The following is a 12,616-nucleotide window of genomic DNA, read 5'->3' on the forward strand; positions in this document are numbered from 1 at the left end:
CATACCTACATATTGCGAGTCTACATATTTCCATGATTTGGTATATCATACCTACATGTTGTGAGTCTACATATTTCCGTGACTTGGTACGATATCATATCTACATGTTGCGAGTCTACATATTTCCATGATTTGGTATGATATCATACCTACATGTTGTGAATCTACATATTTCCGTGACTTGGTACGATATCATACCTACATGTTGTGAGTCTACATATTTCCATGATTTGGTATGATATCATACCTACATGTTGTGAGTCTACATATTTCCATGATTTGGTACGATATCATACCTACATGTTGTGAGTCTACATATTTCCATGATTTGGTACGATATCATACCTACATGTTGTGAGTCTACATATTTCCGTGACTTGGTACGATATCATACCTACATGTTCAACATGTAGGTATGATATCGTACCAAATCATGGAAATATGTAGACTCACATATCGTACCAAATCATGGAAATATGTAGACTCACATACCTACATATTGTGAGTCTACATATTTTCATGATTTGGTATGATATCATACCTACATATTGTGAGTCTACATATTTCCGTGATTTGGTATGATATCATACCTACATGTTGTGAGTCTACATATTTCCATGACTTGGTACGATATCATACCTACATGTTGTGAGTCTACATATTTCCGTGATTTGGTATGATATCATATCTACATGTTGTGAGTCTACATATTTCCGTGATTTGGTACGATATCATACCTACATGTTGTGAGTCTACATATTTCCGTGATTTGGTATGATATCATATCTACATGTTGTGAGTCTACATATTTCCGTGATTTGGTATGATATCATATCTACATGTTGCGAGTCTGCATATTTCCATGATATCATACCTACATATTTCCATGATTTGGTATGATATCGTACCTACATGTTGTAGTACTTGATCTAATATCAAGAAATGGAGTAACAACCATTGGTACAGACTGAGGAACATTAAATCATGGGTTAAGTAAATATTTTCTGGTCCTTAAGAAATTCAGAATTGGTGATTGTGAAAACTGTGTAATTGTCCATGGACATAAGGAACGTTAGTCAACAACAAAAGTTATAACAAGATAAGCAGTAAGTAACTTCTTTGTGTGTATGATCATGAAGTTACCAGTTGTGTTTCTTCTCAACACATCAAAATGTCTGAAAATAATAAGGAAAATGGCTGTTGTTGAACATTCTGAGTCAGTACTTAAAGACATTGACAGGTGAAAGTTGAAAATGGAGACGTAGTGAACATAGTACATTCTAAATGTATTGAACAATGTATTTTAGTGTCCAGAAAATGCTTAAAATAATTTTGGGCCAGTTAGACATAACCCTGCTGGATCCTCCCACTAATCCTGGGCCCTGTTTAGAGGATTACATTTCTTAAGATTTGCATATCTTTTGATAATGATAAGATGATGTCATGTTTGTGTTGTAACATATCATCTAGCCATGATAAGGGTATTTGTTTGTTACATTATAATAATTGTTATATTCTGTGTTGTAGATGGTACTTGTTTTGTGAATGTCATGTTATAATAATTGTTATATTCTGTGTTGTAGATGGTACTTGTTTTGTGAATGTCATGTTATAATAATTGTTATATTCTGTGTTGTAGATGGTACTTGTTTTGTGAATGTCATGTTATAATAATTGTTATATTCTGTGTTGTAGATGTTTTGTGAATGTTATATTGTTATACATTGTTGTCGATGATGGTTGTTTGGTATGATGTGATATTGTTGTTTCAGGAAGCCCATGTGAACACATGCTACAAACATTTTTACTATTTCATCAGAGAGTTTGATCTTGTGAGTCGACGAGAACTAGAACCATTGGTAAGTAACCTCAAACTTATAAAGTTGTGCAAGTTTAAAGATCTATTTTACACATTCATGTTCATATATTTTTTCCTATAACCTACTCGGTATTTCTATGTGTATATATAGCAAATTAACTGTTTTAAATTTGTATAGTGTGTACATTTACAGATGTACGTATCTAACATAGTGCAGATAACTAAAGTTTTGGTGCAAACTAGAGAGACTGGGAATGGTAAAACAGTATTGATGGAAGTAGAACCTTGAAGTAACAGAGAAACAGCAGAACTATCTTTGTAAGCAACCGTTAGTTCTAAACTCAGTACAGGCTTTATCGTCAAGTCTAATTATGGATGAAGCAGTAGTCCTTGGCATTAATTACATATAACAGAAAATAAAAAATACATGTATGTACGAGTGGAAACCTCTTTTTAACCGACGAAGAATCACAAGCTAAAGTAGTTCATTGGTTATTATATTGTGTGGCTTGAAAGGCTTTTTATGCTTGGTCAGCTTTGGTGATTATTTTAGATCTAGAGCTAAAGCTGGTTAAGATTAAATATCTTTAGAAAAAATAAAGTATACAAGTAGTGACTGGTTGGTTGTTATGTCTTCAAACTACTATTTAAAATATATTTAAAAATATGTCAGATTTAAAGTATACTTTTTAATCATTATGGAGGGAGGTGTAAGAGTTGTTATTAGGCTTAAGGATTTTATGTGCTGCAGCAAAGAGCTTAGAAGTTTTGTTCAGTTAGGACTATGATTCTTTTATTTCAAGTGGTTAAATGGGTTATTATGATACTGATAGGCAGAAATGACGAGAAGAATTTGTAAAGATCAGCTTCAGAAGAGGTAAAGACAATCCTGGACGTTGACTCCTGCAGGATCACTCTTACCATAATGTTTAGTCTAGAATCTTCAGGTTGCATGGTAACACTTGTTAATTTGTGCACATTGTAATTCTGGTTTGAAAGTTATGAATTTGGTTGTATGTTAGAGATGTGTACACTGCTAGTGTTGATACCTCCTTTAGCTAAAATGCAGTGTGAGTAATCGGTTCTAGTCGTGCTCCGTACAGTCACTTCAATCTGTATTGTTCAGTGTTTATAGTTGTAATCAACTTGAGGGGGTTACTTGGATTAGTAACCACCAATAGGTGATGGCTTTATAAAAAATGATCTATTTTTATACTTTTAGAAGGTTTAAAACTGTCTTTCCATAGCTTCATGTATTGTTGTACCATTGTTTAAAAAACATCAAAGCAGTTAAGTCTGTGTAGTGCTACAATACAGCTATGCATTTCAACTACGTACAGGTAAATAATAAAACATGTCTAGAAGTGAATAGTCAAGCACTGAAGATGTCAAAAATACTACTTAAAATGGTCATTAAATTAGGAGTGAAAGTTGAAATCAGCGGAGGCAGAATCATTTCTTACGTGACACAAGATCTTACATCTTGGATCTCTAGCTATTATTCTGAGGTATATCGTGATCATCTTTGCACTTACAAAGATTTTAGGGATTGTTCTAATTCTGTGTTATTTTACTTATAAAACCCAGACGTCATGTTACAAGTATGATAGAACTTTAGTAGATATATATATTTTTAATTATATTGTTATGGATGATTCTCTGACTTTCTATCAGATATTTTCCAACTTGAATACTTTTATAAGGTGTATGTTCTAGATAATATTGTAAAAATAATCTAATGATTAGTAATTTTAATTTCTTTTGTACACAAAATGTGAACTTTAATCAAGAGTGTTTTATGGAATCATTTTGTGAATTTTAATAGTCTGTAATTCTTGCAAATTACCTGTGTTTAATATCAAATCTTGTTCTAGAATTCTTAAGAATTATAATTTTAAAATCTTCAATGGTATTAACATTTCTCTTAAGTTCAGCCATCATGTTGAATAAGTACATCACCTTTCTGTATCTACCTTTACCAGCCTTTTTTTTGAAAGGTGTTGCCATCCTCTTGAATAAGTACATCACCTTTCTGTATCTACCTATACCAACCTTGTTCTTGAAAGGTGTTGCCATCTTTTGGATAAGCACATCACTTTTCTGTATCTACCTATACCAACATTTTTGTGAACTCCCAAAAATAGAAGTTGGAAATGCGTTTAGATAAATAATTATAACACTGCTGCACTACTTGTATAGATTAACAATAAACTGAAACAGTTATGTTGTTTACATAAAAAGATGTTAAACATTGTATTGGAACAGTATTCAGTTTGTTGTATAAGATTTTTTGTTATGATGTGAATATTTTTTGAAAGTAAATGTTTAAAGAATATTTTTAGTGAGAGATATCACAATAAAGTAATTCTAAGTACTTTACATTTAATCCAATAAACTTGTGTTTGCTGATGGTTTGAGAATGGGAAGTTTACCTCCATAATCTTTATTACTAATCAGCATTTTGAAGTTCAATATTGACATGGTGTGATGAACCTTGATGTTTGTAGGTTGATTCGCAGCTGGTTTATGATTCAACATGTAATTTTTTTTCAGGCAGAAAAAGTCTGATTGAACAAACCTTAAGACTTTTTATTTTGCAGTATGAAGCTGAAATTATAATTTTTGAACTTGTAGTTGAACCAGTATTATAGACCGTGAACTCAAAGGTTTGTCCCATTGCTGCAACAGTACAATCACTTTGGGAAAGGCAATGAGACTGACAGACATAATGGCTTCATACTCATCTTCAGTTTCAAGGCTGATTTAACAAAAGAAAAGTTAAACCAATAAAGCATAAAAAAACACAACATTGAAACTAGGTTTAGCAGATGTGTGCTGAGAGGATACATTGTTTGCACAGGGCAATTGTTTTGAATATAAGACATATCAATATCACTGCTCCGGAGTGTCTTGGAGATACTACAATTCTCTCCCAGGTGAAAACCTTTTTTTGGGGAGTTTGGAAAAAGCTCAGTTGTTTTAGGTGGTGGGCATTGCCACATGTAGGACAGTTTGTTATACTGTCCAGAATAAATACAATTGTTTTGAAGTTGCTGTATTTACATAAAATGGTAATTTATTCCAGTGTTCATTAGTTTCTCCTGGTACTTATACTGTAATAGATCTCATTTTCTTATTTATAAAGCTTTTGTTTTCTTAAGAAAAAATAAACCAGGTGACATCTATCCATTGTTGTTGGATTTTTTTTTTTCAGCTTTGTGTTGTAGGACATAACAGAAAATTATTCTAATTTTTCAGGGTTTATCAACATTCGTAAGAGTTAAACCTTTCACGACCACCATGTATATTAAGATAACATTTTATTTATGCTTCATTGCTATGTAATATCGTCAGTTATACAACAGGGAAGAAGTTAAAATATGTTGTTAATTCAGTTTCAACTTGCAGAAACATTTGTGTTGTAAACCACGCGAATGTTAAAAGTTGGATTTATTTTTTGATGGTTATTAGAAGGCAGAAGAAGTTTTAAAACTAACTCAAAAATCAAGATGTTAAAAGTTGGATTTATTTTTTGATGGTCATTAGAAGACAGAAGAAGTTTTAAAACTATAACTCAAAAATCAAGATGTTAAAAGAATGATTTATTTTTTGATGGTCATTAGAAGGCAGAAGAAGTTTTAAAACTATAACTCAATGATGCCTGGTGAAATGGTGTTTTACTGTCACGTTCTACAGAGTACATGCTGAATGTGCCATTCTATTCACGCTCAGTTTGAAGCAGCAGAATTAGAAGATGTTATAAAACCATCTTTATGATTCACAACATGACTATGCTGGTCTTAACATCTTTCACTGAAAGTAGGCAACAGTATGAACAATCCCTGGTGGTTTCACTGAAAGTAGGCAACAGTATGAGCAATCTCTGGTGGTTTCACTGAAAGTAGGAAACAGTATGAATAATCCCTGGTGGTTTCACTGAAAGTAGGCAACAGTTTGAACAATCCCTGGTGGTGAAAGTGGGTTGTGTTCAGCTATACACAGTTGGTGAGATTTTTATCTACTTGCTTCAATGGGGCTTTTTTTACTTCTCAACCCCATTGGATGTCTAGGCAGCCTTTCCACCCGCTGGCTTATTTTTCCTCACATCACTAGATAGGACCTTCCCTTGAACAGATTGTCTAGATAAGAACTATTAACCTGATAGGACTTTTAACTGCCATATGTTTAAATGGAGGAGAGAAAGTTAAAGAAATCAACAAGACGTTTCATGTGGAGATAAAGAAAGGATTGTAAAACATGTTTAGTAAACACATTTGAATCTAACTAACATAGTAACAACTGTTCAAAAACGTTTTATTGATTTTAACATAATTAGTACACAATATTTTACATCGATTATCAGTGCAGGGAACAAGATCAGTTTGTTTAATCTATGCTCCAATTCTTGGAAAATAACTTAAACCTTGCCAGTACTTTAGTGTATATCTTGTTACACTATTTACGTATGTACTAATTTAACTGCTTCCATAACCCCGTTTCTGAATTTTAGTTAAAAAAAAGTAAGATGCTTGTCTCATAAGAAAGATGTCAGTGGTTTAAAGTCACAAAAAAACATCTGCCAAGGTTAAACTGTTTATCTGACAGTTTTTAAATCTATATATTTATTATAATGTTTAACCACCAAATCTGCTTCAGGAATTAAATGTGTTACTCGTTGGTCTTGGCTTTTGTTTAACAGTTAAATAAAAAACACAACAACATAGTCCAAATAATAACGATCCTCAATCATACTTGTAAACTTGTTCAGTGTTTAAAGGGAAAGCAGCTGTATTCAATACCTGACCCAACTACCTTTTGTAAAGGACTTTTCATTCCTTGGGTTACATTCAGATGAATTATTCCATAAAATGAAAATTTGAAGAAAACAGTGAAAATCCTTGAGAGTTTGTACAAATGAATCAATAAGGACAGTTTTTTTTCTCTCTCTTTATTTTACTGTGTGATATCTTCACTTATTAAAAGGCAATGAATAAGAGACAACTTAATATCTGACTGGAAGCACAGAATAATAGAGAAAAGTTCTAACATTGTTTCTAACTAGGTGCTGAGGAAGTAGTACATAGTGTAAATATCACAAAACATCCCAGCATCTTGTGGGCTATTCTGATGGTTTTACTTCACTCTTGTCAAAATTACTTGAGTTATGCAACTGTAGAAAATAATATAATTGTTTATTACATTCTTACTAACAATATGTCCAAATGCTAGACTATTCCAGAGTCATCTTTTGCTCTGCTTTTTTCCCTTTCTACCTTTGGTGGATTCTGCTGTATCTAGAGAAATGTATGACGCATGACGAGTTTCTTTTAGGTGGTTAAACAGCTTGTTACGAGAGGAAAAGTCTGACCCACACGTGCTGCACTTTGTGGAACTCTGTAACAGAAAAGTAACTAACATTTACACCCTATTCTCACTCGATTATCAAACATTCTTAAATCAACACATCTTGCATTTGAAATGCTGTTATTTTTATGTGATTTTGTTACTCGAGAAGTCGCATACTGAGAACAGAAATACTTACTGTTCTAACACATCATATAACTTATTAAAATATCCAACAACAACTTCACACTTCTCTATCAAACATGTTATTTAAAATATCCAACAACAACTTCACACTTCTCTATCAAACATGTTATTTAAAATATTTAACAACTTCACACTTCTCTATCAAACAGTTCACGTTACTTAAAATATTTAATAACTTCACACTTCTCTATCAAACAGTTCATGTTACCTAAAATATTCAACAACTTCACACTTCTCTATCAAACATGTTATTTGAAATTGTCAGAAACTTACTTTTTAGTAGTATATATTAAAGTAAGTATATGGGTGTGTTGGGCTAAGGATTCTTCTACTGTAGGTGTCTGTGACTTGTTGGCGATAGATTCGACAATAAACGAACAGCACGCACTTCACTTGTTTTTTAAAATATATATATATATATATATATTACGAACAAGTTAAATATACATACAAAATTCTTTACACTACGGCGATCGTAGTTGTATCTTATACACTATACAGTTCTCTTCTTCTTGTCAAAAGTCCACTTAAGCTTATTCAATTGCTTTAGAATTCAGCTGACAAACCAAACTATTTTTCTCTATTTTTATCACAATAGTATCTGTATATAATTTACTTACACTGCCACATGACTTACTGCAGTTGTATCCTGTACTTCCAATAATTTCGTGCTTCCAAATAATCGTCTGTTTTTCGTGAAAGTCCATACAGGTGGGTTCAATTAGCTTAGAACACCCTTTGATAAGACAAGTTATTCTTATGTCTTTCAAACTATTACTCTCACTCTAACATAACAACTGTTAGGCCTTTCACACCTATGATGGATGCATTTTATGACTTTTCTATCAATGAACTTCTCTTTCCCGTGACTTTACTTTTCTCTTTCCACTCATCTGGTTGCAGCTATTAATACATCTATTACTTAAAGCTTCAATATCAATGGATTGCAAACACAAAATTAATTAATAATAATAATACTATGTACACTAAACAGTCTTTTATATCTGACAAAAATATTCAACAACGTCACACTTCTGTATCAAAAAGTTCATATTATTTAAAATATCCAACAACTTCACACTTGTGTATCAATCAGTTCATGTTATTTAAAATATTCAACAACAAATTCACATTTCTTGTGTCTCTACAACAGGCAGTTACTGACCATTCTACGAAGTTTCATCATGAATACTCTGCCTAAACAATCTATCAAAGAATATCCAACATCTTCACACTTCTGTATCAAACAGTTGATATGTTATTCAAAATATTCTATAATAAGTTCACTTTTCTGTTTGAAACAGTTCATGTCACTTAATAAAATTTTCAATAGCAATATTGATTGTTTGTTAGTTTTTTGAATTTTGTGCAATGCTACACAAGGGCTGTATCTGTGCTAGCTGTCCCTAATTTATCAGTGAAACACTAGAGGGAAGGCAGCTAGTCATCACCACCCACTGCTAACTCTTGGGTTACTCTTTTACCAATGAATAGTGGGACTGACCATCACATTATAATGCCCCCACAGCTGAAAGGGTGAGCATGTTTGGTGGAATGGGGATTGAACCTGTGTCCCTCAGATTGCATCCAGCACCCTAACCACCTGGCCAGCAATACTGAATGAAGTTTGAATTCTTTTAGGCCTACATAGTTTAACTGTCACTTTTATACATGGTCAATAATAAACATGCAAAATGTACCATATAATAAAATTATTAATTGAATATATACAATCTTAATATACTTAACATTCTATATATAATAAAATGATTAATGGAACATGTAAAACCCCAAAACATTTACCAAATAGGATTCATAATCCTGACCAACAGCCAAACTCCAGGATTTTACAGAAAACCAAAATCACATTTGATGTTATCCCCTACCTCACAAGAAGTACAAACATTCACTCAAATCTATTAAGTTTACTTTACAGCTAGTCAATGGGAGTATTCAAGAAATAAGAAGTTAATAACAGAAGAATGTGCACACATTCCATCAGAACCTATTCTAATCTGATGTTATTCCAATGGATGTCACAACAGAAGACATGACATAGTTAATTAATGATTAGAATTACATCCACTTCTGTGGAAACGTGTAGAAATACGGGTGTATTACACCTTCACAACAGAAGACATAAAGTTAAATAATGATTAGAATTACATCCACTTCTGTGGAAACATGTAAAAATACAGGTGTATTACACCTTCACAACAGAAGACAGAGTTAATTAATGATTAGAATTTGTGGAAACTGTAGAAATACGGGTGTATTACACCTTCACAACAGAAGACATAACATAGTTAAATAATGATTAGAATTACATCCACTTCTGTGGAAACATGTAAAAATACAGGTGTATTACACCTTCACAACAGAAGACAGAGTTAATTAATGATTAGAATTACATCCACTCATGTGGAAACGTGTAGAAATATGGGTGTATTACACCTTTACAACAGAAGACAAAGTTAATTAATGATTAGAATTACATCCACTTCTGTGGAAACATAGAAATATGGGTGTATTACACCTTCACAACAGAAGACATAGTTAATTAATGATTAGAATTACATCCACTTCTGTGGAAACGTGTAGAAATACGGGTGTATTACACCTTCACAAAGTTAATTAATGATTAGAATTACAGCCGCTGGTGTAGAAATGTCTGTTAAGAGGGTACTTTAAAATTTCTGGTCAATAACACGTTATTATTGGACTACAAAATAGTTCAGATCTGAATGTATGTGATTTTGTTAACTTTAACGGAACACTCACTGTCATAACTTGGCATTTTAAATTCAATTATTCTAACACAATTACTTTTTATAATACTTGTAACCACTTTAGTACCCACTTGTTTAGACGTAGATTCTGATGTTGCTGTTTTAACCTCAACTTTCTTCTTTTTCTTCGTTTTGCTTGTAAGGTGTTTGTTTCCGCTACAGAGAAAAACACACAAGTTAATTGACGAGACCTACAGAAATGCAAACATTCAGAATTTTACTAATATTTTGATAACTTGTAATACTCGTTAAGACATTTCTGAGACAACCCTATGTGATTATATATTAACAAGTTATTTTTACATCATTTACTACACTGCCAATGTGGTCTACATGTTACATCATATTACATGATAAAAATACTTCAGTGAAATCACTCATTTTCTAAGTAAGATACATAGGGACCATCCAACAGTAGTCTGAGGGATTGATTGCAATACTGATGGTATTTTTGTTTACATTTTTCTGTGTGATTTGTATGTTACACATAACCAACAAACACAAGGACCTACAAGCAACTCGTGCATAAATAGATTTACAAAAATGTGTTTAAAAAGGTAATACAGTTCTCCATCAGTAAAAATAAGGTAAACTCTGTAGTACCAACTATTTAGATAGTAACATGTGTTATCATTCAGTACAAGATTTACTGAATCTTATTACAACAAAAAAACCTATACTTTCGGGTTAAGATGCCCTGAGAATGAACTTGGCACATCTGTAACACAAACCTTGTAGTTTCTTCCAGTTTATTATCTGTCGTTGCTTGACATTCCAGATCTGTAATATTCATCTGAATATCTTTGAGATTATTATCTGATGATAGTTGATGATAAAAATCTTCTGCAATGCTTGTTTCAGTATCTTTTGATGGCTCACCTTGGAACTCTGTTTCCAAATTCAAATGCTCTGTTGGAATTTCATCAACGTCCTCCTTAATATCTTCATCATCCTGTAAAACAACAAGTTTGGGCAACATGCTTCCCACCATTTCATTTTCTAACATACAAAATTTATGCTAATAAGATTACAGAAAATGTTGCCCAGTTTACAAAGAATAGTGAAAAACTGAAATATCAATACTTGCAAAAAATCTAGAATTATTCAAAACAATATTTTAGTTTTAAAATTCAGACATTTCATTAAAAATATACTCATATGAAATACTACTAATCAAAATATTTTCTCCTGAAAAAAAAACCATCAAGTCTTTAGTGAAACAGGAGTATGACACTATTTGATACTGATGAGTTTCTACATTTTCTGGTCTCTTGGCAAGTTTTCAAAAGAAATAAGTTCACTTTGATAAAAATTTAAAGCTAAAATGGTTATGTTAGTATGCTCTAAATGTCACACTAGACTTCTCTCCCTTCCATGTTACACTACGCTTTTTCTGTCCTCCATGTTACAGCTTTAGATGTTACACTAGCTTCTCTGTCTTCTGTATTACAGCTTTAGATATCACACTACACTTTCTCTGTCCTCCATGTTACAGCTTTAGATGTTACACTAGCTTCTCTGTCTTCCATATTACAGCTTTAGATGTTACACCAGCTTCTCTGTCCTCCATGTTACAACTTTAGATGTTACACTGGCTTTTCTGTCCTCCATGTTATAGCTTTAGATGTTACACAAGCTTCTCTGTCCTCCATGTTACAGCTTTAGATGTTACACTAGCTTCTCTGTCTTCCATATTACAGCTTTAGATGTTACACTAGCTTCTCTGTCCTCCATGTTACAGCTTTAGATGTTACACTAGCTTCTCTGTCCTCCGTATTACAGTTTAAGATATTACACTACACTTTCTCTGTCCTCCGTATTACAGCTTTAGATGTTACACTAGCTTCTCTGTCCTCCATGTTACAGCTTTAGATGTTACACTAGCTTCTCTGTCCTCCGTATTACAGTTTAAGATATTACACTACACTTTCTCTGTCCTCCATGTTACAGCTTTAGATGTTACACTAGCTTCTCTGTCCTCCGTATTACAGTTTAAGATATTACACTACACTTTCTCTGTCCTCCATGTTACAGCTTTAGATGTTACACTAGCTTCTCTGTCCTCCGTATTACAGTTTTAGATGTTACATTGACTTTTTCTGTCCTCCATGTTACAGCTTTAGATGTTACATTGACTTCTCTGTCCTCCATGTTATAACTTTGGATATCACACTACACTTTCTCTGTTCTCCATGTTACAGCTTTAGATGTTACATTGACTTCTCTGTCCTCCATGTTATAACTTTGGATATCACACTACACTTTCTCTGTTCTCCATGTTATAACTTTGGATATCACACTACACTTTCTCTGTTCTCCATGTTACATTAGACTTCTTGGTCCTGTATGTCACAGCTTTAGATGTTACACTACACTGGTCTTAGGTACCAGTGATAAATACAGTAACAACAGAACCTAAGGTTTTGGTAGATTGTTTTTTTACCAGTGATAAATACAG

General features: G+C 32.7%; 2 protein-coding genes across 2 annotated transcripts in view; one reads left to right on the plus strand and one right to left on the minus strand.

Moving 5' to 3' along the window:
* Positions 1-3,994, plus strand: part of LOC106466733 (MOB kinase activator-like 3) — a 13,450-nt gene extending 9,456 nt beyond the window's left edge. Inside the window, exons 6-7 of the mRNA XM_013927036.2 lie at positions 1,773-1,859; positions 2,653-3,994. Coding sequence (XP_013782490.1) covers positions 1,773-1,859; positions 2,653-2,700 — 135 coding nt within the window. The 3' untranslated portion in view covers positions 2,701-3,994. The remainder of the gene's footprint in view (positions 1-1,772; positions 1,860-2,652) is intronic.
* A 2,766-nt stretch (positions 3,995-6,760) lies between these two features.
* Positions 6,761-12,616, minus strand: part of LOC106466734 (dnaJ homolog subfamily C member 21-like) — a 34,304-nt gene continuing 28,448 nt past the window's right edge. The window contains exons 13-15 of the mRNA XM_013927037.2: positions 10,890-11,110; positions 10,230-10,314; positions 6,761-7,213 (exon numbers count right to left, since the gene is read on the minus strand). Coding sequence (XP_013782491.1) covers positions 7,061-7,213; positions 10,230-10,314; positions 10,890-11,110 — 459 coding nt within the window. The 3' untranslated portion in view covers positions 6,761-7,060. The remainder of the gene's footprint in view (positions 7,214-10,229; positions 10,315-10,889; positions 11,111-12,616) is intronic.

This window comes from Limulus polyphemus, unplaced genomic scaffold, assembly GCF_000517525.1.
Source record: "Limulus polyphemus unplaced genomic scaffold, Limulus_polyphemus-2.1.2 Scaffold2364, whole genome shotgun sequence".
Lineage (NCBI taxonomy): Eukaryota > Metazoa > Arthropoda > Merostomata > Xiphosura > Limulidae > Limulus > Limulus polyphemus.